At 38.8% G+C, this 24,977-nt stretch overlaps 1 protein-coding gene across 3 annotated transcripts in view; it reads right to left on the bottom strand.

Annotated features, from left to right (window-relative positions):
- Positions 1-308: 308 nt before the first annotated feature.
- Positions 309-24,977, bottom strand: part of FAM160B1 (family with sequence similarity 160 member B1) — a 38,234-nt gene continuing 13,565 nt past the window's right edge. For all 3 annotated transcript variants that reach the window (XM_027596970.2, XM_027596971.2, XM_027596972.2), the window contains 12 exons: positions 19,801-20,094; positions 19,400-19,596; positions 18,237-18,351; positions 17,605-17,681; positions 17,330-17,522; positions 16,985-17,154; positions 16,454-16,597; positions 15,256-15,346; positions 13,223-13,366; positions 8,255-8,395; positions 7,791-7,894; positions 309-7,689 (listed from right to left, as the gene is read on the bottom strand). In XM_027596970.2, coding sequence (XP_027452771.2) covers positions 7,584-7,689; positions 7,791-7,894; positions 8,255-8,395; positions 13,223-13,366; positions 15,256-15,346; positions 16,454-16,597; positions 16,985-17,154; positions 17,330-17,522; positions 17,605-17,681; positions 18,237-18,351; positions 19,400-19,596; positions 19,801-20,094 — 1,776 coding nt within the window. In that variant the 3' untranslated portion in view covers positions 309-7,583. The remainder of the gene's footprint in view (positions 7,690-7,790; positions 7,895-8,254; positions 8,396-13,222; positions 13,367-15,255; positions 15,347-16,453; positions 16,598-16,984; positions 17,155-17,329; positions 17,523-17,604; positions 17,682-18,236; positions 18,352-19,399; positions 19,597-19,800; positions 20,095-24,977) is intronic.

Raw genomic sequence — 24,977 nt, 5'->3', positions numbered from 1 at the left:
AAAGTATAGCAGTGGCATACTGTATGAGGACAAAGAACTTTTCATAATGGCCTCAGAATGGTGTTGACAGTGAAATGCTCAGCCCAGAATTATTTATGTCAAATTAATTACACTTCCCTCATCTTTTTCTTTCTATTGAAATAAAAATGATAATAAATGAGCAACACTACTTGGCAAGATATATATCAGCTTTTTATCTGAAATACCCAACTCAATGACTATCAATTGTATTATACGCTATGCATGAAAACACTCCAACCATTTAGAATCATGCAAAATTATTTTTATTTCAATGTCAAATTCCAAAGAAAACACTCAGAAATTGCTACGCACATCTGCATTTATGGCTTATTATTTTTAGGATGTGGTTTTGAACCCAACTTCCAATGAGTCATGTGCTCTTGCCAACAGTATTTTCAGGGAAAAGTTTACTTGTGGCTGCATCACATTGGATCATTTTAGGGGGAATGCAAGTCTTTATAAAATGGAACCTGTTTATTGTCAAGGAGTCCAAAGGTACATGAACTATTGGGTTAATATTTATATCTTAATAGTACATGGTTTCTCCTCAATTTCCATTTCTGTGGGAACCCACCACCAATTCAACTTAAGAAAAAGATGATCTATTGTCTAATAGTTTCTAAAACGGAATGGAAACAAAGATTGCAGGACACTAATAATTGAAGCAGCCAACAAAGATTTGAGAGCCATCAAATGCTCTGGGACTTGCTACATTGTTGATAAGAGCAACAGGATAAAGAGATTTAAGAAAGAAAGCATGTTTTAAACATGGAAGAATAATGTTTAAGGAATTGCTAATTTGTTTCCCTCTAGAAATCTTCAGTAGTACATGGTTCTCTGGGGAAGTCTAATCAATTAAAACCCAACATGCTATTCCATTTGTGAGTGGCATGAGAAATACATTTCTCATGTTATTACATAAATGAATCTCATCTTCAGGGCTTTGAAATATAACTTCATCCAGACTACAGTGAATTTGTATGCCATCTCATCTGTCTGCATTACAGTGAAATTGATTTTATGATTCCTTACTCATAAATTACAGGCCTGAGGCAGTAACAGACTTGGAGATGCCTTTGCTTTGTCTTCCCTACTCTCACAGGCTGGGCGTGTCACCTGCTTTTTTTCTGAACCACATCTAGCTCTTCACGCTTTGCAATTCTGGTTATAGTTCTCAACCTAAAAAAATGTGTTTTGAAAAACAGTGGTCTGTTAGACCCAGGATGTGTTCTTGGCTTGTTTGGATTCTCTAACCTGAATATTATCCCTGAAGCCCTTGGCACATTATTGGAATTAAACATTTTGTTAAGAATTAATAGAATGATCACCATGCAAATGAATGCACCTAACAACATGAGTACCATCAGGAAACAGCTACAAACGTCAATGGATGTCTTCCTTCTTTCCCTGCCCTCACCTCCTCAAATGAGAGCAAAGTAACCATGGTAGTGCTTGAGTTTCTGGCCGTCCTACTGGGTCCTCCTTTCATGTCAGGACTTGGTTAGTCATCAAGAGTCAAGAGAATTTGGGGCACCCGGGTGGCTCAGTAGGTTGACATCTGATTCTTGATACCGGCTCAGGTCATGATCTCAGGGTTGTGGGACTGAGCCCTGCGTTGGGCTCTGCGCTCAGCGCGGAGTCTACTTGTCCCTCTCCTTCCGCTCCTCCCCCACTCATGCTCGCTCGCTCTCTCAAATAAATAAAATCTTAAAAAGTCAGAATTATTACCTAAATGCCGCCTCCTCCACCCTTTTAAAAAGAAAATTTCTATTGGTTGATATACTGACTAGTCTAATTAGAGTGAAGAGTAAGATCAAAATATAAAACTACAAAACATGCTGAATTTCTTTTAATTCCTCAGACTCACCCTTGGGAGACCAGGTAATTCCTTGAGGCTACCTCCAGATCACTGAGGGTAGGAAGGGAAACATGTCGGGTCTCTTCATTTTGCTCCCTGGCAGGTATGACCCTTAGGTTGTCCTGCCTTGTAGCCTTACCTCAGCCTTAAATTTCAGGAGTGGGAGTTATGAAATGAGAACCAGTGGAGGTTTAGACATTTCATCCATCTCCCATCTCTAGCCTGTGGCTTCTGAATTCACCTCTCCTGTCTTTGTCAACCCAGCTGGTTCTCAACCGGATATGCAGCCATCTTGTGCCCCAAAAAAGAATGGTGGTCAAGGAAGCATTGAGTTAAAGCAAGGAGAAACGTTTGGTTCTACAAATATTTTACTAAACCAAATTTTATGCCTAATGTTCAGGTCATTTTTGAAGCCTACTTAAATCTTTTGGTTTTAAGATTTCAGTTGACTTTTTGCCTTCTATGTAATAGTTCTAGAAAGAGATCATTTAAATCAGAACAGTTTATTACTATTCACCAACTGAGAAAATATGGGCCCCAAAGCACAATTGTTTGGGCTGGTGCTTTATACCAATCTCAGAATGAAGAAGGTGAAACAAAACAGTTACCTGTGATAAACGTAACAGGACAGAGAACCGTGTTCCATTTCTCGCTGACTTGACTTTATGGTTATGACTTCTCACAATATCCAGCATACCTCTAGTTCCAAGTAAGAATGTAATTCAGTCAAGACTTGAGTTTTAGTTCCGTTTAGGTGATCTCCAACACCAGTAAACCCTTGAACAACATGGGCTTAAACAGCACACATCCACTTACAAATCTTTTGGCTGTAGTATTGAAAATATACTTTCTCTTCCTTATGATTTTCTTAGTAACATTTACTTTTCTCTAGCTTACTTTATATACTGAATACAGTATATAATATACATAACAGAAAATATCTGTTGACAATTTTTGTGACATTATATGCAGATTTTTTTACTTCATGATCGGGGGTCGGGGGGTCGGGGGCGGGGATCAGCATCCCTAACACCCTGGCATTGTTCAAGGGTTAACACTACTTCTTTCTGCCTGTGCTCTCACAACACTTGGGTACTAACAGCATTCACCAGTGGGGGCTGGAATTCACCAGAATTCCTTCACCTGTGACTGTGACCTCTTGAGGACAGAAATTGCTTGTGTTTCTAGCACCTTAAAACCTGGCTCATCCCAAGTTCTCAGTAGGTTATTTGTTGAATAACCAAATTATTATTTTTGACAGCATATTTTTGACATGTTCAGAGATGCTACTGTAACACAGAAAAATCTCTGATGCACACAACAAACCATAAGCGGTGAGTGTACACGAAACAGGCTTTGATGGATCTCCCTGAATGGCAGTCAGGTATAGATCAAGTAAAATTAAAAGCCAGTCTCCTAAGAGCTAGGCCCATGAGCGACAACTTTCCTAACCGGCTTAAGACCAACTAAAACCGATTCCACTTCTTCCATCCATGGATCCTTCGGCATCAAACTGTCATGCAGTGCTTCTGCTGGCTCATTTTTTGTTTGCTTTGAGATGTAACTTTTGAGAGTTACTCTCCCAAAATTTTGACTTTAACAATTTTATGTCAGTTCTTTAAATTCCCTTGAGATAACAAGTTTTCCAGATGAAACACTGCAAATTTCTTAGTGAATAGCAGTCTCAACCAGGTTTTTGGACGAGGGATCTGATTATACATCCCTAAAATGCAGTTTTTCTTTTATAGCAGCTCAAGGCAAGAAGGGTAATTTCAACTCAACGTCTAAACCTACCTCCCTACATCCTTTCAACCTGTTCTCTTTTAAGTCCTTCTAAAACTATTTTGAATAACAGTGGCTGAAAGATCCTGGGTAGGTGGGATTAATAATTACGCTTTTTCTCTCCCTGACTGCACTATGTATTATGTGTTTCTTTCAGTTTCCGATCAGGGCACTTTGGCAAATATTCAAATGGATGGAATAAGCCTAGAGTCTAATTGTCTTTACGGGCCAGTTAAAGAAAACAGTTTTTATATGCGTTACAGATATGTTAAGAAATAATGCTTATAATGAATTGTTTTTCTAAGACTTGTATAAACATTCCTTCCTTTAAGGATGTGGTTATTAAGGAGTGGGGTGTAGGGTATATAATGAGGCTCACTCAGGGGGATTTTTCAAGCTATACATTCCCCTGCCACAAATATTCTGATTCTGTTCCTTCTTGTTCTCTCCCTGGAATCAATGCTATAGTGACCCATGAACTGTTGTGTGTCATATTTTTTTTTTTTTAAGTGAGCTGTATACACAATGTGGGGGCTTGAACTCACGACCTTTAGATCAAGAGTCTCATGCTCCACCCACGGAGCCAGCCAGGCGCCCCAATGTGTACCATACCCTGCTGTGTATGGTGAATTACTGTGTTAGGCTTATCAGTGAATAAAATGTTTTCAATTAGAATTCTATAAAAATATAAGACACTTTGCTTAAATTACATTATTTATTTTTGGATTATCCCTCTTAGTCCTGCATGCATCATTAGCACAAAAAGTTGAACTTAATCACAACCTCCTTTTGAAGAAATAGTAGGTACACAATCACCATCTGAAGAGTTTTTCTTCACAGACGGCCCAAGAACTCTGGCCTTGGTAATACTGTCAGTAACCTACACAATGTTCAATAGAAAAATTTACCAAATATCCTTTGTTTAATGTAAACAAGGCAGGAGGCCAGAGTATTATAGTAACACTATTTTACAGGGCCCAGAAATATGATTATCTATCATGTTTTAACATATCAAGTGTCACAATGACATGCATATTTTGATTAATTATACAACCCAAAATATAACTGCCATATAATTTGTGGTTTTAGCACTTGACTGCAACTTCTGTCAATACTTGTGAACTTCATAATTAAATGGGAATTGTATATTAATGTGATAATTTATGGAAATATGTCACCATGAATTATGAAGTAATTCTATAATTTGTGCCCCGTAAAATTAAGTGTAACAATCTTTACACTAGCAACAATGTAAGCAAGCTAAGGATTTTGGTCCTTTTGTGTGTGTGTGTGTATGTGTGTGTGTGTATATACATATACACACACACACACACACACACACACACATATATACACATGTACACACACATAATAATGTACAATTAAACCAAAGGGCTATGAATCCTCTCATAGCTTCCATATTGCACAGATAGATACATTATGAGAACATTACATAGTTAGAATGTGAGTAATACAATGATAATTGGCTGAGGACAAATCTGAGTTCTAGCAAGTGAAGAAGGTGGCTCATTACTAAAAATAAAGTCAAAGACTATACTGTTAGAAAGTTAAAAACAATGTGCATACCTATTTATACTGATGTGAAGCAGGGCTAACATTCATCTTGGAACTTGCTATGGCAATCGGTTGTTAAGGTGCTACTTTCCACCCAACACAGTGCATTTGAGTCACTGTTTTGCAAGTACTGAGTAACAGAAATATTCAGCTTTCACAAGACAGTATGACATAGACTAGTAGCACATTGTTTCACTGACAAATCCAACTCACTGTGAGAACTTGTGCTGGCTCTAGGTCTGTCTGAACTAAACAGGAAGAAGAAAGAAAGAGAAGCTCAGAAGAGAAACAACTTAGACCTTAAGCTTTAGCTGACTACAGATCAAAATCATTACAATAACTTAGGAAAATTAAGAAGCAGCATACACACACACACAAATATAAAAGTTAAAGCTTTTCTGAGCTTGGTGTCATGTATTAGCTGTAAGGTCCCATTGCGAAATCAAGGATAAAATAGTATTTGGCTTGAGAGGTAATTGCTAATACACCCATTGAGCACTGCGCAAACATTAAGAAGTATCTACTATCTCTTAATGCCTTATTTTAAATAAACCTACATCAAAGTAACTGACTACAGCCATGTCTAAAAATGGAAATGTTGCAGTGTTTTTCGCGTGGGCTGGTCAATAAATACAGAGCACTGAACAATGCTTTCCCGTCATTAAAAATCATTTGAAGAAAATCACGCACAAAGTAACCATCTCCCACTTTTGTTTTTTTCCTTGTTGCGCTTAATAAATGTGCTTAGACTGAGCTAACAAAGATTTGCATTAAACTAGAAAGGTAGTCTTAACATTGATAAGCATTCTAGAGCCAAGAATATTCATAATCTTTTGCTATTTTGTTCTTAATAAATAGCCAAAACTAACTATAAATCAGAAAAATACAACAAAATTAGCAGAAGGTGTAAAATGCGCTTCTATGCACACGCCACATGATGTACATACGCAAACACGCTACATAAAACAACTTCTTACAAGGAGCAGCGACGCCTCCTTCCAAGCTGGAAATTTTGATAGTCCGCTCCCCGCAAATTTCAGCAAATGGAGAGATAAAGCACAAAGCGCTGCTGCTTAACATTTCAACGGGAAGAGGAGGAGGAGGAGAGGAAGAAGAAAGCTTAAAAGCAACATCTGAGTGACAAGCATCACTCAAAGGAGGAGTAGAAAGTGGATCAGCAAACAGCATTCTGTAAATCTAGGAGAAGCACGCCGTGCACAGCACAGCTCTGCTGAACTACCACACAGTCCTTCATATAGACCCAATTGACCCAAATTCCTTAACACGTAAACAGGACAGACTGGTTTTCCTTTTAAATCTCTTAGAATCATTTAAAACAAAAGACTGAACAAAATGGAAAAAAAAACAAAAACCAAAAAACAAACAACTGTAAACACTGAGGAGGCCCATTGGCATTTTGATTGCTGCCAAAAGGTTATCCGTTCCCGCCTAGACACTACCATGCATTTCAGTAAGAAATCAAATTATAAAGCAATTTTTATAAAGCAACTTTCAGAGAGGAGCAGAAGGAAAAAAAAAAAGGTTCGCAACCCAATATATTTTCATTAGCTTAAAAAAATACTATTTCAGCAAACATTACCAATGGTGAGCACAAATTCAACATTGTTGCAAAAATGACAGTTTAAATATACTGGGACCCATACGTGAAAATCAATCACTAACATGGCTATGTGCACCAAGAGTAAAAGAACGTTTTTTTAAAAAATATATATTAATCAAGAACTTCATCATATTAAATTGTTATTCTTAGAAAAGCTGAAGAAAGTTAATGGTGCTCTACACATTTTTATCTCCTATTAACTCATTTGATGGTTTCTGAATTGTATTTTTTCTCATTTACAGTTTTTTTCCATATTTTGTTTGATAAGAATTCTGACCTTAAAAAGTTATAAAATTAGTTCGTTTTTTTTCTTTGCTACTTATTAATCCAAAAGAATATAAGCATTTGAGTCCCAGAGAATGTCAAAATGCCTTGCTACCTAAAAGGATATTAAAATAACAGAAATATCATCAAAGTCATGACATCAGAAATTTTGCAGCTTTTCACACAGGCATTAGAAATGCTTCTTTCCTGAAGTTCCTTTGATTGTATCCTGGATTCAAGGACGTGCAATCTTACATATAGAACCATTACGGTAAAGCCAATGAAAACAACATCATACATTTTACTGAGAATGTCCACTCAATGGGTTCTTAATGGTTCTGTCCAGTTTACAGCAGTACTTCATTTAAAAAGGCTTTTTATCCTCTCGGCTGGGTGAAGCTGAGTCTTTTTTGATGAAATGTACACTACAGTTCTGCTCCCTTAGCCCCTTGGAGGACGCTATTACGGTGTGGAGGAAGCATGGTATTTCACAAATGCAATTGCCGCCAGTTCCTTACAGAACTCTTCCAACACGATCACACCCTCTAGCAAAGTGATGTGGTCAATGCTGGTAAAAGGAAAGCAAACAGTAAGTCAATTCAAGATACTACCATTTCATCAAGCTTTGGTGACTTGTTTAGATCAAAAACATGTAAAACGCTGGCTTACATAGGGCCTTCAGGTTCCAAGCCAAGCAATCGCTTTCTGACTAACAGAAGCTTGGGAGTAAAGTCTGGAATACGCTGAATTCGCACCATCAGGTCTCCGACAACCTGCATCAGAGACAAAAGGAACTGCGTTCCTGAAACCAACTACACAGGGATTTCCAGGATTAAAAAAAGACACTCAACTTCCTATTACTAAATGAAGAATGTCACTCTTCACTATTCACATTAACGATTTTGGCAAAGGCCTCACACCTGTTCCTTAAAATATAAATGTTACCATTTAAAAGAATGGATTTTTCTTTTTTTTCTCCACATGCTAGAGTAAAATAACGACTTCTTGACAGTACACAAGTAGTATTTCCCATTATGTGACTCTAAGCACATACAATGGTAAGGAACGTTAATGGACATGTGTATCACAGGTTTCATCAATCCGAGAGAACATAAACAGAACTAAGAACTCACCCTGACGATGACAGAGAAGAGGGATCTACAGCCAGAAGCAAGGTTTACATAAGGATCCAAAAGGTACTCGTGTACGTGTGGATGAGGGAAGAGGGAAAGTCTAGATAACACGGAGGTGACTTGTAAATTTACATCATATGGCTAATGAAGAGGTAGAAAACAAAAAGACATTTGACATTATTTATAATGTATATACCTGAGCACTTCATTTACCATTTCAATGTGTCTTTTCAGGAAAGGAAAATATTCCGTCTTATTCCTCCCTCCACACGCTCTTCTACAACGAAAACATTGATAACTAACTTGGCTCTCACCGTCTTAGTCAAAGTACATATATCACAGTGCTAAAACTCAGGAGGGAAAAAAAGCGTGCATATAGATATGTGAAAAATACAAATATGTAACACAGTCATAATGCTTCTGTTTTACTCACATTGTTCTAAGTAATGAGTGCTCAAGAGGTCATCAAAACTCACTGAAGTGTCATATGTAACATTAATAACAGCAACATAGGACACACTGAGTAGAAGACCAAAGATAGAAAGGGAACTATTAAGATCTTTCAAAATACAGTAGTCTAATTTTAGAAACGATATTTTTCATCTTTTAGATTATTCAACTACTGCCAATTATCAAGAGCATGTATGCAATAAAATAAAGTCAGATACACCAGAGAACCTTCTCAGCAGAAGGAGAGTACCTGGGGATAGAAATGACCACCACATGCCTCACAGTGAATGAAGAGGTTCAAAATGGTGATTACAACAGACAAGCATCATTTCATTTACACAAGAGCATTAATGCTCCCAAAACACTTATACATCTGGGTACAATTCCTCACACATCTTTTTGCATGTTGTATCACATTTTACTTGAATTCTAGTTTTTTTATTTTTAATCTGTTTACTCCACATAGAAAACAGCTTGGAGGGGCGCCTGGGTGGCTCAGCCAGCTAAGCGGCTGCCTTCGGCTCAGGTCATGATCCCAGGGTCCTGGGATGGAGCCCCGCATCGGGCTCCCTGCTCGGCGGGAAGCCTGCTTCTCCCTCTGCCTGCCACTTCCCCTGCTTGTGCTCTCTCTCTCTGTCAAATAAATAAATAAAATATTAAAAAAAAAAAAAACAGCTTGGAGATGCTTTACAGACTATATCAAAATCAAAGCAAAAGGCACACTGTACAAAAACAGTTGCTGTCATCATGCCTAGAACTTTCAACAGAAATCTCATTCCTTCCAGCTTTCTTCTAAGCAGCCAAAGGAAACCGAGTGGCTGCGACAAAACTGACTTCCGTGGGAGGGCTGGAGGCGAGTGAGTAACCCGCGCTGAGGCTGGGGAAGAGAAAAGGGATTCGGGACGAGTGAATGTTAACCACAGACTCTGCCTGCTTCACTCCATTCACTGAGCAGCTGCTAAACCCTTGATATATGGGGCACCTGGGTGGCTCAGTCAGTTTGAGGGTCTGCCTTTGGCTCAGGTCATGATCCCGGGGTCCTGGGATGGAGCCCCGAGTCGGGCTCCCTGCTCAGCGGGAAGTCTGCTTGCCCCTCTACCCTGCTCATGCTCTCTCTCTCGCTTTATCTCAAATAAATGAAGAAAATCTTTAAAAAAATAAAAATAAACCCTTGATACAATGAACACCAATTAAGAAGTGAACACTGGCATTTGGAAGACAACAAATGCTAGGGCATGTGCCAAAAGAGAGCGAAAGTCCTGTGACATGGAGAAACCACAAGTCCTGTGTTAGAAGTCCAACTGTAACGGGTTGGTTTGTTTTTTGTTTTTTTTTTTTACCATGAGATTTGTGAACATGGATTTTCTGAACGAAGAAAAACGATCCCTAAGTCACTCTTATTCACAATCAAGCCTCAAGCAAGACAAATGAAAGGAGATACTATTCCTACGGAAGGGTAATTTGAAGAGCATATTCTCCAGCTTGACAATATATGCAACAGAATATAGCCTCCAGGACTCACTTCATAACAAACAATGAATTCACATGAAGTTGTATTTTAGGCACAGAGGAAACATCTTTAAAAATCTTTAAGAAGAATGCATTTGGTAAAGCATGTGAACAAAATCACTTAAAATACAACTTTAGTACAGTTTTGTATGTGACTTGATTTCTGGTAGTTCAGATTTTTAGGTCACTAAATTCTGCCATTTATAGGAGCCTCAACAAGTCAAGAGAATTTGGCTTTCAGCAGGGATATAAGTTGCCCCCTAAACTTTTTATTTTCCTTACAGGGTGTTACTTCGGTTTTTAGCTTTATGTGAACAAGAATCTATGTTCTTGGTTGTTTAAGAAGTTTAAGGCTGACTCAGATTATATTTTAATGTGAAAATGAAAACAAATCTCAGCTACACAGAAATTGTTCTCTCTCTGAAATGGTCTCTACTTCATAATGGTAATAACTTTAAAACAAGTTGGCCTTTTTTCTTTAATATGAATAACCCTTTCCTGGGTTAACAGTAAGTGCTTATATCTATTATTTTGGATTTATTTTCTACTTTTACATACAGTATTCACCTGAAACGAAAGCTAACCAGATTTTTCTGACATATCAAATGGACTTGGCCCATCTTTGAGCTCACACTAAATTTAAGGCCTGAATTTTAGGGCAATAAATTTTGACTTAAAAGCATACTAATGACCAAAAAAAAAAAACAAAAAAAAAACACCCCAAAACAAAACAAAACAAAAAACATACATACTGCGTCACCAGAAAACTCAGTCTCAACCCTTCTCCTAAAAGGCTAAATTTACAGATAGCCAAAATCATATGATTTAGTGATATTAAGTCAAAATTATAGTATGATAGCCTCTGAAATTTCTAAAAACTCCTGTACTTAACAAGATTTTGTACTTTTTAAAGTATTTTAAATTGTTTTCTTCATTTTAATTCTTACAAGCAAATCTATGTAGGAGGTTACAGCAAGTACCATCAGCTTCACCTTAACAAGAAGAAAATGTGACAAGGGGCACAGTTGCCCAAGATCACACTCTTCCCTGTTGGGGCAGAGAGAAGCTGGACCTACCTCCCTACATGTTTCATGGTGTTCTTTACATTCTGCCTATGGACCTCAGCATTTTACTATCTTCATAAAATCATCACAAATAATACTAAATGTTTGTGTTATAAGGTATTTTTGAAAAATTAACATTGTGACAACATGACAGTATTATGAATAATTTCTCATTTATAATAATGTATATAATATATAATACATATAATTATATATTATATATAACAATTTCATAATTTCTCAATTATACATGCAGGAAACTAGCTACTTCACTAAATTATATGTAGTAAATGTTTAATCCCAGGCTGGTTACCCTGACGCTATTTCTATATTAAGAAAATACAGGCAAACATCCTCCTCACCAAAACACATTTAGAAAAGAGAGAAAATGAAACTAAACCAAGCACGCTTAGCACACCAGGACTCATGACTGTCTTTGAGATCTGACTACATGATGTTCTTACCAAAAAAGGCTTGGAAAATCAAGGGTTTTAAGACCAAAGGTTTGAGGCTGGGGCCTGTAGTGAACCAGCTGTACGTCGCATTAACTGCAACTAGGGATCCTCCCTGACAAAGTATGACCAGAAGTCAGTCTTGCCCAGCACTGAGCGTTACAGAAGAATGGTGGAGACAGCGTGCATGAATCAGCTCTGCCCTGTGACGTGCTAGCTGCTGAAATAAAAAGAACTTCAAAGCATTTCAGGATATTCTGCCTCCAAGTATCCTTTTATGTCAGCACTCCATAAACTAAAGGGAAAAATACCCGAGATCCAAATGAAGCTTAGCAAACCAGCACAAAGAACAAAATGAACTGATGAACCCCGCTACCCAGGGGGCTTCCACAGCCGAGAGGTATATGACGTGTATACGGCCTAATGCCTACAAGAGCTGGATTTACCAACCAACCAACCAACCAAACACGCGAAATACAGCACTTGCTATTAAGAGGTTAAAAGAAAAAAGGACTTACTCTATCTCTTTACTGATTACTATCAGAAACAGTACTGACTGAAGTCTAACCCCGTGAAATACTTCTTAAATTATAATTTCTTTATTTGGCTTTCTGGGAATTGAAGACAGCCTGCTTAGGGAGTAAATTTCTTTTACAACTCCCTATGCTCACATAAATATTTAACTAAAATGCTAAAAAAGAACAAGTACTTTAATATATAATTTTAAATTAATTCCAAATTGGTTAAGTCAAATTTCTCTGTTGAGGCAAGTATTATGCCAGGTGGTTGTATTTCAAGTGTATATCCCAGGGTGTAAAGCATTTCAAAGCTCTAGCCTCACTTTGTTCATGTGTCAAGGAGAGAGGGAGGGCGGGAGGGGTTCTGTAATCCCAAATTCATTTCTCCTGACAGCCAGACATACACACACAGCAACATACCAGCTGATGGTGCTTTTTGTCTACCTTGGAATAAGTAAATTTACCTTTTTCATTTCATCTCCCCCTTATGAAAATGAGTATCTTTCATAAGTTCTTTATCTGAAGAAGCAGATTCATCTAATATCGTTCTGTCATTTTAATGAGACCGGAGTGCTCAGGATTCAATTTGAAATGACATTTAAGGTCGTCTGAATTGAACTTTACAAGGTTGACTCAATTTGTATCTGTACGAACTCCACTAATAAAAGAAAAGGTTTTCTACGTCATGCAAGGAAAGCATTTTAATCACCTCCAAAATGTGTGGAGGTTATTAAGAGAACGGTCTATAATGAGAAGTAAAATATATGATTACGTAACAGCCATCAGGCAGAATAAAGGTTTCGAATATAATGAATGCATCAGAAACGCACCACTTGCTGGCAATCAAGCTTTACGAAAAAGTCATCTAGTGGAAAAACTAAGAAAACAAAACTACTTTATTAAAGATCTAAACTAAAACTAGACATTCACCCATTAACAAAATCATGTGAAAATTAGTATTTTAAAGCTTATTACCTGATCAAGAATTCTTCCCATTCTGTCAAATAAAACTTTCAAAAAATGACCTTCAAAGAAAGTAGCTTCTAAATTGCACTTTTCCAATGCTTTTGGAGATCCAGGCCACTCCCATCTTAAGCAGATAGCACAGTAGTCCCGGAACTAGGGAAAACCATTTGCATCATTAAAGAACAAACCAGAACAAATCGAGCTCAAACAGAAATAATTTCCTCAAACAGGCATATAAGAGTGCACGTGAGTGCCAAGTGTCTGTTCCGTGGGAGGCGCCCGTGGGAGAGGAAAGGACTCAGGGAACAGGCTAAGGAGAGGCACAGGTAAGCTTAGGACCACCAGTGCCAACGTATGTTGATGAAAACATAGGCATGTGTTTTCCTTTAGAGGAATTTAACTCTACTTACTTTTATCACAGATTCAGAGAAAATTTAAAAAGCAAAGTAAGCCCTAGCCACATTATCAAATCTATCTGAAAACGTTACATGCAAATAGATGAACAGATGCATGTTGTCGGGCTGACTGCATTTAACTGAGCAAATTTTATGTCTGCTGAATCGAATAAAATAATCAGGGGTGGTATTTTTTTTCATCTTTCTAGTAATTCATTTTTATTATATTTTACCCAAGTGTAATCTGTCTGTGACAGACTGGAAATAATAAGAAACTGGTCCTTCACTACAGTTTACCACTGGGATAAACAACATGGGTTTTGATAAGCACAAGACCTCAGGTAATAAAAATAAATTTGAAACGTCTTCCCCAACACATAATTTACCTGAGTTTAAACAAAAGAAATTTGGAACAAAGTTTTCTTCCCCATTCTTTCCCTTTTCAGATTCCCCTTATTCAATAAGGCGACATTACTCTGACCTCTCTAGTTTGGAAATTACCTGAAATTAAATCATATTCTCACCATGAAGCACTAACATCAACTTTTGAAAGAAAAACATTATTTAAAACAATCAGAAAGCCAGCTTCTTCAGTATTTTGTGAGTTTCAACCAATTTGGCTTTCAGTAGACAGTTTTCTATCCTAAACCACACCCCAATATTTAATAAAGCATTTTCCCATTAACATGTCTGAAATTCTTACCTAGAAATTAAACATTTTTTATCCTTGTCTGTATTCTAATATTTCTGAAACAATCCACAATAACTGCATTTGTAGAGAATGGAAATGGAACTTTACAGAAAGAATAAATGCAGTTTAAAAATCCAGTTGATACTCCTGAGATCGGTACCACTTGTCTTGCCTTCACCCTCTCGTCCCTGAAGGCGCTAGCTACACAATTACTCTAGTCACTCCTGCAGTCATCTGGACTTGCGCATTCATGCTACAGGCACATGCAAATTAATTATACAGAACTGTACACTTCAGTCTCAAGGATTTAAATGAAAATTAAATGTGCATTTTTCTGACTTGAGACATTTTAAAATTAGGACTTCTGTAAAATGCTAGGGAGAGGAAAGAAGACCTTGAGAAGGCCATTTAGGTGACTACTTCAGAGCAGACCTTTCAGAGGGTCCTATCAGGGAGGTAGCAAGCTGCGGGGGCAGGCAGTAGGGAGCGCACGGAGGGAGGGAGCGAGGCACCCGTACGTAACTGCTCAGGTAAGAAAAGGGGTGGAGAAGGGGACAGGCATTCCTGTAGACGAAGAGTAAGGGGGGGGTGGGTAGAATCATTTAGAGGTTATGTTTTGGATCATCAGGGAAAAGGATAGGGGGGTAGACAGAATTTAAAGTATAGAAAGAAAGGGAAGGAAGAGACAGAGAGGGACGGAGGGAGACAAGGGAAGGGGAGAGGTGGGGAGGGAGACACAGCGGAAGGAGGAAAAGGAAGGGGAGCAAGCATAAAGAAATCTTGAGACAGACAGCCAGCAAAAGGCAAAGTAAGGTCACCTGCCTGAAGTTAAAGTAACAAGAGGGAGTTCGGGTCTCGTTGAGGGAAACCTTTGGAGAAATGACTGTGGGCAATGGGACAAAGTGTGTATGTGCACTCATTAGATTTCACTTCCAAAAATTAACTACTTCACTTACCTGCCTGTGAGCATCTCGGAGGTAGGTGTCATATCCAGTGCCCTCGACATGGTAGGACGATTTTGCTTCATCGGGTACCAGACAGAGAAAACTTAAATGAGAAAGCCATAGTCAGTAACAGAAATACTCCCACAATTCAGTATCTTTATACCTTAAACTATCAAATGATATCTTCAGTTTAGCCAAGTGTTGATGCAAATGGAAACTTGAAAAACAAAATGATACATTCTTAAGTACTTCATCTTGAATCAGTTTTACACTGATTACTCTTTCATATCTCAAAGGTTTTATTTAATAATCACTCTTTCCACTTAAAGTAGAAGTAAGCCTAGGGGCGCCTGGGTGGCTCAGTTGGTTAAGCAACTGCCTTCGGCTCCGGTCATGGTCCCAGGGTCCTGGGATCGAGCCCCGCATCGGGCTCCCTGCTCGGCGGGAAGCCTGCTTCTCCCTCTCCCACTCCCCCCGCTTGTGTTCCCTCTCTCTCTGTCCCTCTCTGTCAATTAAATAAATAAAATCTTTAAAAAAAAAAAAAAAGAAGTAAGCCTAAAATGATCTTTTACATTCCAGCACAATGACAGACTGCCATGATATCTGTTCATGTCAGGAAACTGGCTTTTAAGTAATTGAAGATTTTTATGCACCCTAATTTTGCATCTTGAGCCACATGCAATTTCTCTAAAGTCACCTGCCAGAACCAGGCACATCAGTGACAGTGCTGCAAAGGAAGAAACAGAACATCAAGGAAGAAAGAGAATATCGCCAGAGAAAGGGCACTTAAAAAAAAGAAAAAGAAAAAAGTAAAACCACAAGTATCAAAAGGGAATGGCCCCATGCTTAGCATACGTGAGTACATGACTAAGAAGTGCAATTTGTCAAACTGGACATTCTCCGTGTTGTTCCAACGGAGAATGACTTAAAAATTTTTATGTTAAAAAAAGCAGGGCCATCTGAAGGTTCATCCAACCACTATTACCTATTTTTGTTTCTATGTTAAGTAGAGCTTTTCCCCTTTGCTATCGATTGTTGCCCCGAGGCTGTCACTTGCTATATAAACATGACAAAAAGCTGATATAATCTTTAGATTAAAGAAGGGAAGATTGAATTTACAATATATCTTTGTAACAATCTAAGAACAGAGCTGTTATGGGTTATAAAAACAAGCAAAAGAGATGTAAGTCAAATTTATACGGCAACTCACCTATTTACAATTTTATGGACTTCAGTTTTCCCATCATTTTTGGGGTGGTCTGGAGTAGCAGGGGGTGAAGAGCTAAGCCACTCCTGATTTGACAGAGTGTTATCCGGCGAAATGTCAGTAAATAATGGGTCTTCTTCCAGATCTCTATGTTTAATTGAATGATGTATAAAAAAGACAACATTTTATTACATTTTTCTAAACCAATGAGATTCTCTGTCATGTTCTTGGAAAACACTACATGGTTTTGCTAATAAAAGAATTAAAGAATTACATTTTATAGGGAAATTAACATTTTATACAAACATCAAACTCCAGAATATATTGATTTTGTTCCGTTTAAAGAATACCACTTGTGATTTAAAGGTATGGTGATATCATGGCATCTAAATTTTATTTTCAAAAATCTTGTAAACTGTTAGAGGCCTTTTTTTTTTTTTTTTTTTTTTACAAATAAGGGACAGACGTAGGAGGAGAGAGAAGATGACAGTTCTGTAGGAAATGCTAAGCTTGCAAGGCTGGGTGAGGACTTACACGGCTCCTGCTATCAATCCATTCTCCACCACATCTTTATCTTCTGGACACACAGGCTTATACTCAGTATAATTTCTTTCTTCGAGATTTCTTAGGACCAAGTTGTAAAGAATGTGCTCGTTGGGTTTTTGTAAAAGATGTTCAAACATTCTTAACGTCATTATGCTTATCTGAAACCAAAATGATAAAGGCTAACTGAAAAACATCTCTGAATAAACGATTCTTCTTGCCATCCTGTAAGTCATGCTTTTGATTTTAAAGCCACATCAAGAAGCTATATTCAAAACATCACAAGTACATTAAAATTACGCTTCAAAGTCCCATTCTAAATCTTACACAGCTTACCTCATCAGATATGTGATCACAATGCTCTATTAACCTATGTCTTAAAGGGTGTCTGCTAACGTCTGCCAGAGTTTCCGGTTCCCTCTGTTCTCCAAGGATAAAAAACACCATTTCTTGAAGCAAAACATCAGAGGTTACTTGCCGAACAATGCGATGGAGCAGAGCAGTTGATGTTAGAATACCCATCTCAGAACTGGGCACAACAAACACGTCATTAGTGTGGAAAATGACATGAAATAGCAACTTTTTGTTTTTTAAGGGAAAAGGCCACTCACGTTTGCATCAGCTGAGGTTCCATGACTCCGATAAAAAACCTTTCGTGGACAGCTTTGGCAAGAGTAATAGCAGCGGTCTAGAATACGGAAAAAGCATCGCTATCTTTTTCTTTTTTTAACGGAAAAGAGAAATTAATTTGTAACATCAATAAGTCAGTTTGCATTCTCCATTTGAATTAATGTGGAAAAACAAACTTGCCTATTGAGACGGTCGATGGCATATAAACCTAGATTAGATGCTAGCTACTGGGTCCTTTACATTTTATCTAAATTTTCAGGAACAAGGTGAACAGGACAAAAATATTATCCCAATCCCCATAGAGTATTAACGTCTCCCCAAAGAGGAGAAATGGAGGGAGGCCAATGTCACCTTATGGAGCTTTCTGTTGTAATATTGTAAATACAATTTTCTATTGCAGAACTTGAACTGTGATTTCTTCCAGAGTTGTACTACACACACACACACACACACACACACACACACGTTTTCTTGTCTTATTTGGTTGTATTTATTTTACTGACTGTGCTATCCTAAGATAATTAAGACATATTCAGGGATATAAACTGACAAAATTTTACTTAATAGACATTTACATTTTAAAATTATCAATAAGTAACAAAAAAAATCAAACCTTTTGTGCTTCCTTTATAAGTTGATCACAATAATCAAACCAGGAAAGAAATGAAATTAAGGCTCGTTTTCCTGGGAATGCTGAAGCATCTTCTTTATGACTATATGAGTCCAAGCTGTAGGACGTAGAAGAAATGCTTAGTCCAAAGTAATCCCAAAGGGGTAATCCAATTCAGCGCACATGGAACAACGAAGGCCCGTGAATGAACTTACGCAGTAAGATACATGTATACAGGCAGTGCTGGATGACCACCAGAAGCAGGTTTTATAAAAGTAAGCCAAGGATTAGAGAAAACCTTTCAAATTACAGTTGTAAATAACTTGCACTCATTAAGTGGGAAGAGAGAGACTAACACAGAATGCAACTGCAGAGGAAAAACCACACAGACAGCTCCTGATGCTCCCATGGTAAATCTGACCAAGTGGCAGGAAGGAAGTGTGGGAGGTTCTCAGCTGCTGGGGTGGAAGAAAGGGTAAAGGAGGGTGTGCAAAAAGAAACAAGTGGCCTGCTTCTCTTCCTCCTTAAAACACCGGACAGCGGTAAAGTTAATCTGTGGCTCTGCCCTACCGATGTTGGCAGAATAGCGGGTGGAAAAAGACTAGTAAAAACCAAGGAAGAGTTAAAAATGCAGAGAAAAACTGTAACAGGTTATTATACTAAAACATTAGGCAGCTTATAGATGACAGGATTTGGGGTACTTTTCCTCATGCTGCTTATAAACTTATAAATGTTCTGCGATAATCACATTTTCCTATGAGAATCAGGGGACCCCCAAAAGATGGGTAGGAGGGGAGAGTCCATACACGCGGGCCACAAAACTGAGACTGCCGAGAGGCATATTTACAAAAGGATGTTCCCTCTCTCAGGAATCCAAAAAAAAAAAAAAATCAAAGTTATTGGTTTTAATGTAATTAAGGTCTTAATTATTCATTATAATGGAAAAATAGCTTAACTATGTAACAGCTGGATTGTTCCCATACCAGTTCACTCCTGACTGGCAACACATTTAAAACAAGCCTCAGAAAATAATCCCATTTAATGATCACAAGTAATGTCACATTTTCCAAAACTAAAGATTTATATCCCTGCAAAATAGCAGCGAATTTACAGGTATAGGTGTTAAGAAGTCGCTTCTACGGGAAAACACAAGTAATGATTCTTACCCCCAGTTAATCGCTTCCACTGTTTCGATATCTAACGGGTCCACGGACTGAGGTAGGGCCTTGTACAGGGAGGCGAGTCTGTCTGTCAGCAGTTCGCACAGGCACGTGCTCTGCGTGAGGCACCTGGCAGCCGCAGGCTCTGGCAAACTGACTAACAGCATCAAGCCCTCGCAGGCTTTCACAGCTATCCGGCCATCCTGAGGGAAAACACACAGACCCCTTCAATTCTTGAATTAGATGTATGTCAAGTTGTTTGGGAAAAATTCAACTGAAAAAGATGTAATGTTTTACACTAAAAGAATAGACTTTTTTTTTTTTTCTATTTCAAATGCACGTAACTGTGATCAGGTTAGATCACAGTTCTAAAAGAGTAAGGAAGGGAAAGAGTAAGGAAGACTCACAGGACTTCTAGTGAGATTTAACAAGGAATTCACTAAGTTGTAATCCTGGTTTGGACGAACAACCGTGGCCTCAGGCAGTGGGCTGACGGCTAGGCTATCCAAGCTGGTGGACAGCTCATCCATCTGCTGAGGAGGCTCATCTTCTGTCTCTGTGTGCTCCAGCCCCACAGCACCAGACAGTTCCTCTGGCTGACAGAACTGGCCCGTGTCTGTTGACACGGAATCCTGACCTTTCAGTGAGTCTTCTGAAATTACATCTGGTGTGCCTTTGGAAGCCAATGACTTCAACTTATTCTGAAAAAGAACACATGTTCTGTAAGATTCGTATCAAAAGACTTATAAAACAGAAATCATATTTTTATCGGTTTTTCTATAACTCACGTTCAATGTCTAGCCAATGTGGCAATAGATAAAAAGTGTTATGACAAATGAAAACACTCAGACGTCAACAAGTTGTGTTTTAGATATTTTAAAATTGCCCAGGCATTTATAACACTCTTTACACTAAGTACAAAACGGTTTACCATGACCAAAAGCAGTGAACAGTATTAGTGATAACTATATGACTACTGCTAAAAACAACTGTTTTTAGTAACAACTGATGTTAGTGGGGAAAAAAGATTCAGGAGGTTTCAATTGGAATTAATCATCTTCTCATCACTGGGCTACTTAAAATACAGAGCCTCGATGTTGATTCTTCTAAGATCAGTTTTCTAAGATGATTTTTCTGTTTCCCCTGTACCTCTGCTTTATAAAAAGAACTCAATACTCTCAGGACCTTTTTATTAGTGTTTTGTTTTTTTTTTTAGTGTTCTTGATGAGAAAAGATTTACTTGAAATGTCGGTCCCACCTCCCCAATACACACACACACAAACACAAAGAGAATCTTAACCAAAGCAGGGTGCCTGGGTGGCTCAGTTGGTTAAGTGTCTGCCTTCAGCTCAGATCATGATTCCAGGGTCCTGGGATCAAGTCCCACGTCAGGCTCCCTGCTCAGTGGGGAGTCTGCTTCTCCCCCTCCCACCCTCTGGCTTGTGTGTGCTCTCTCTCTCAAATAAATAAAGTCTTAAAAAAAAAAAAAAAAAGGAATTGTAACCAAAGCAAATCATTAGTTTCAGGGGAAGCGTTCTGCTTTCCATTTGAACCTAAGAGCAAAAATCAAATCACACACACAGGTTAGAAGTCTCCTCAGGGGCCTCTCACCGTGTTTCACCCATCACAGAGGTGCACTCAGTACTGAATGAATTCAGAGTTCTATTTCCAAAGTTATATTATAGTTATTATAAATCACTTTTATTACAGTTAAAGATATAGTTTGGACCAATCTTCTTGTGAAATTGAGCCCACAGCACATGTTAAAAGAAAACAACTACTCCAAACAACTTCCCAATTTCCTATAAAATCAGTTGCATATCACAGTCCTTATGAATGTGAGTATTGTTGGAAATGGTACCTCAGATAAGAATGGCAAAGGAAGAATAATCTTGGACTAGCATTCACTTCTCAGACGAGTGTTTCTCAAAGTGTGACTCAAGACCGTTGGCGTCACGGTCATCTGTGGGGCTTGAGAGAAATGCAGATTCCTGGGTCCCACCCAGACCTGAATGAGAATATCTGGAGGTAGAGCCAAGGAATCCACATTTTAACTTATTTACTTATATTACTGAGGTATAGTTGACAATGTTATACTGATTTCAGGTGTACAATGTCGTGATGGAATCCGCATTTTTAGCAAGCTCCCAGATGATGAGGAACTGTTGCCTTGTCTTACACTTTGGTTCTTACCAAAACTGTTCCCTTTCTACTTCAGGGGTTTTAATGATAGCCACAGCACATTTATACACATAACCCCCAAATCTCTTGAACCCAGACTTCCCTCCCAAATCACAGATTTGCAAGATCAATGCCTGCCAATTATCTCCATTGGATACCAGGAGGACTCAAAACATCCAGAACTGTAACTACCATCTTCCCCTCAACATAAGCTCCCTCAGGGCTCCCTCCTTTCTGTTAGCAACAACCTTCCTGGTTCAGAAACTCAAGCACTCATCATCCTTTCTCTTGCTTCCTGCACAAGACCACACAACACCTACTTCTGGCCTCTCTGGAATATATTTACTTCGTTCCATCTCACTGCCTCCAACTTACAGTCCTTGCCACTTCTCGTCGGGGTTACTCCCTCAGCTTCCAAGTTGGTTTCCTCTGCTTTTCTTTTTCCTTTCAAAGGAATCCACTGTACAAGATGCTGCCATCAATCTGACTTAAGGTACAGACACCATCATGTAGTAACATCCCTGCTCAAAAACCTTCGGTGGCTCCCCAGTGACTTCAACTATGTTCAGATTCTTCATCCTGCCATTCAAAGCCTTTGATCCTTCCTAGTCCATCTCTCCAGGCCCATTTCTTATCACATATCCTAATTTTATACTGTTTCATGAACACACCACAGACTTCTATATCTTCATTTCCTTACGTATGTTCACCCACTCTTATCTGAACATCTGTCAGGGCTCAAATCAAAGATAAACTCTTCCATGAAGTCTTTCCCAACAACCTAAGAGCAGATGTAATCCCTTCATCCGAGGAAGACTTAAGGCATCTTTACTTTGCATCCTTCTTAGGATACTCACCTTACTCCACCTCAGATTATAGCTTGAATATTAGTCTTACCCTTGTCACCAGACTATGAACTCCTTTAGGGCAAAGACTGTTCCTAACTCATTTACCATAGGCACTTAAACCATAGTAGATGCACAGAGTAGCTGCTTTACATGAAAAGAGAGATTAGAATTCAGGGGATATATGCCTGACAACTGCAAAGAACTTTTATTACTCTCTGTACTTATAAGTAACATAGCTGCATTTCTCTGAAAATTCATTCAGCAAGTGCTAATTAAGCAGTTATTATACATTATACTGGATACTAGACAAGTTGTGGGAACCCAAAGATTAATGCAACAGAGTCCTTGTCCTCAAGGAGCTTACTGACCAGCAGGAGAAAATAAAATACATTTAAATAACTCTAATGACAGGAAGACTGTAACAACCACATTAAAAGCTTATGAATAGTCTTGAGAAAACGGAGATGCCTACTACCTCAGGCTGTGGAGAAGTATGCGCTTTAAAACCGGGCATTCTTTGTAGTGAGATCTAAATGGAACTGTCTCTGTGGAGACAGGAAAACAGAGGACACCTATCTCTCCATCAGCATATGTACGCCCATAAATTTTCTCTGCTTCTGATCGACGGCTGTGTCCTTCTGAACGAGTTTCAGGGATTCTTGAGAAAAAGTCCTTAAAGCTCAAGCTGGGGCAAAAATCCAAGCATCAAAAGTAACTAGGGTATCTAAGAAAACTTTAAGTAACTAACGTGAACTTTGAGAGGAAAAATCTCAGACAGCCAGATTGAGCTATTTGCTACATTTATATCCCAAAACCTAAAAAACCTGTAATAAACCCTTAGAATCTGAAATCAGAAGTGTATTTCAGCCATTTTGAAACAAACCTTCAAAATAGGACACCCACCATGAAAAACTGGCATTCGGCCTCTTTATCGCTACCTAAAAACTTAAATGCATGCACTTTTGCAGCTTGGCTGCTCACCTGTCTTCAGTAAGAGTGCAGAAGAGGATCTTGGGTGACTTAGTCAATAGAGTGAAGCGGCAAACAAACCCACCTACTAGAATGGCTAAAATTTTTAAAAACAAGACCCTGACAACGCTCACTCTGACAGGATGGGGAACAACAGGAGCTCGCACACATCGTTGACAGGATGCAAAACGATAAGGGGTAAAACAGTTTGGCAGGTTCTTATGAAAATAAATACACGCTTGCCACAGGGTCCAGCAATCCTACTCTTCGGTGTTTACCCAAGTGAAGTGAAAACCTAAGTCCTCAGAAAAAAACCGCGTGTGAATGTGCACAGTGGCTTTACCCATAATTGCCCAAACTGGAAACAACCCCACGTCCCTCAACGGGTGGATGAATAAACAACTGTGATACACCCACGCCACGGGATATCACTCAACAGTATCAGGGACCAAACTCATCTTTGAATCTCAAATGCATTATGCTAAGGAAAAAAAAAAAAAAAAAGGCAGACGTGAAAGCTGATCACATTTGTGTGACTTTCTGTAAAAGAGGAAACCTACGACAGAACCACATCAGTGATCGCTGAGGATGGGGTGGAGGGAGAGGGGCTCCAAGGAAGCCGCGGGAGGCTGGCAGGCCTGCTGTGTCGCTTGAGGCTGGTGGTGGCTACATGACCGTGGGTTTGTTAAACTCAAGAGAACCACAGACCAAAAAGAGCAAACTGCACTGTACCTCACTTGTACCTAATCTAGGGAAAGAAAGACAAAAAGAAAAAGAAAACAAAAAGATTTTTAAAAAAACCTAGCAAAATTAATTTTTTCTGTTTTTTTCAAGATTTTATTTATTTGAGAGAGAGACAGCGTAAGTGGGCAAAGGAGAAGAGGAAGAGGGAGAAGCAGACTCCCCGCTGAGCAGGGAGCCCGATGAGGGATTCGATCCCAGGACCCTGGGATCATGACCTGAGCTAAAGGCAGACACTTAACCAACCGAGCCACCCAGGTGCCCCCCAAACTAATTTTTCTACTACATTCCTAAATGACTTCACTGCAGAAAAAAAGAAGTGAATGACAGAAGAAAGTACACGAAGTATTTTCTAATTTAAAACTGGGAGTAAAACCCAAAACACTGATTGATGGAATACGTAAAGTATGATCCACCGACTAGGGCTAAGAAGAGACAGGGCGGAATACTAGAGCAACTGCCACTGCTATACCAGGCTGGAGAGGTCACTCGGGATTGTGCGCATCCTGCCCCAATCCGCACACAGACCCCAGGCCAGATTACCCGTGCTCCGCACTAGAGCAGACCTGGCTGATAACATGATAGTTTATAAGCTCCTGACTCACTCTCCCTGATTTTCCCCTTCAAGCTGCATCCCTGCTAAGCCTTGAGTCTGTATTTGTCCAGGCCCTGCACTGCCCTGTAGATCAGCTCAACTACTTTCTCTGAAGAGTGGCTTCCTCAAAAGATTTCAGGTTAAAACAAACAGTGATCGTCAATGAAAAATAATTCTGGGAAGTGAAACAAGCCATCTGATACCCACAAAATGTAATTCCTTCTAATATTATTTACAGAATTCAATTCTC

This window comes from Zalophus californianus, chromosome 15 (assembly GCF_009762305.2).
Source record: "Zalophus californianus isolate mZalCal1 chromosome 15, mZalCal1.pri.v2, whole genome shotgun sequence".
Lineage (NCBI taxonomy): Eukaryota > Metazoa > Chordata > Mammalia > Carnivora > Otariidae > Zalophus > Zalophus californianus.
Note: the sequence above shows the minus strand (reverse complement) of the source record. Positions and strands in the feature narration are given on the sequence as shown.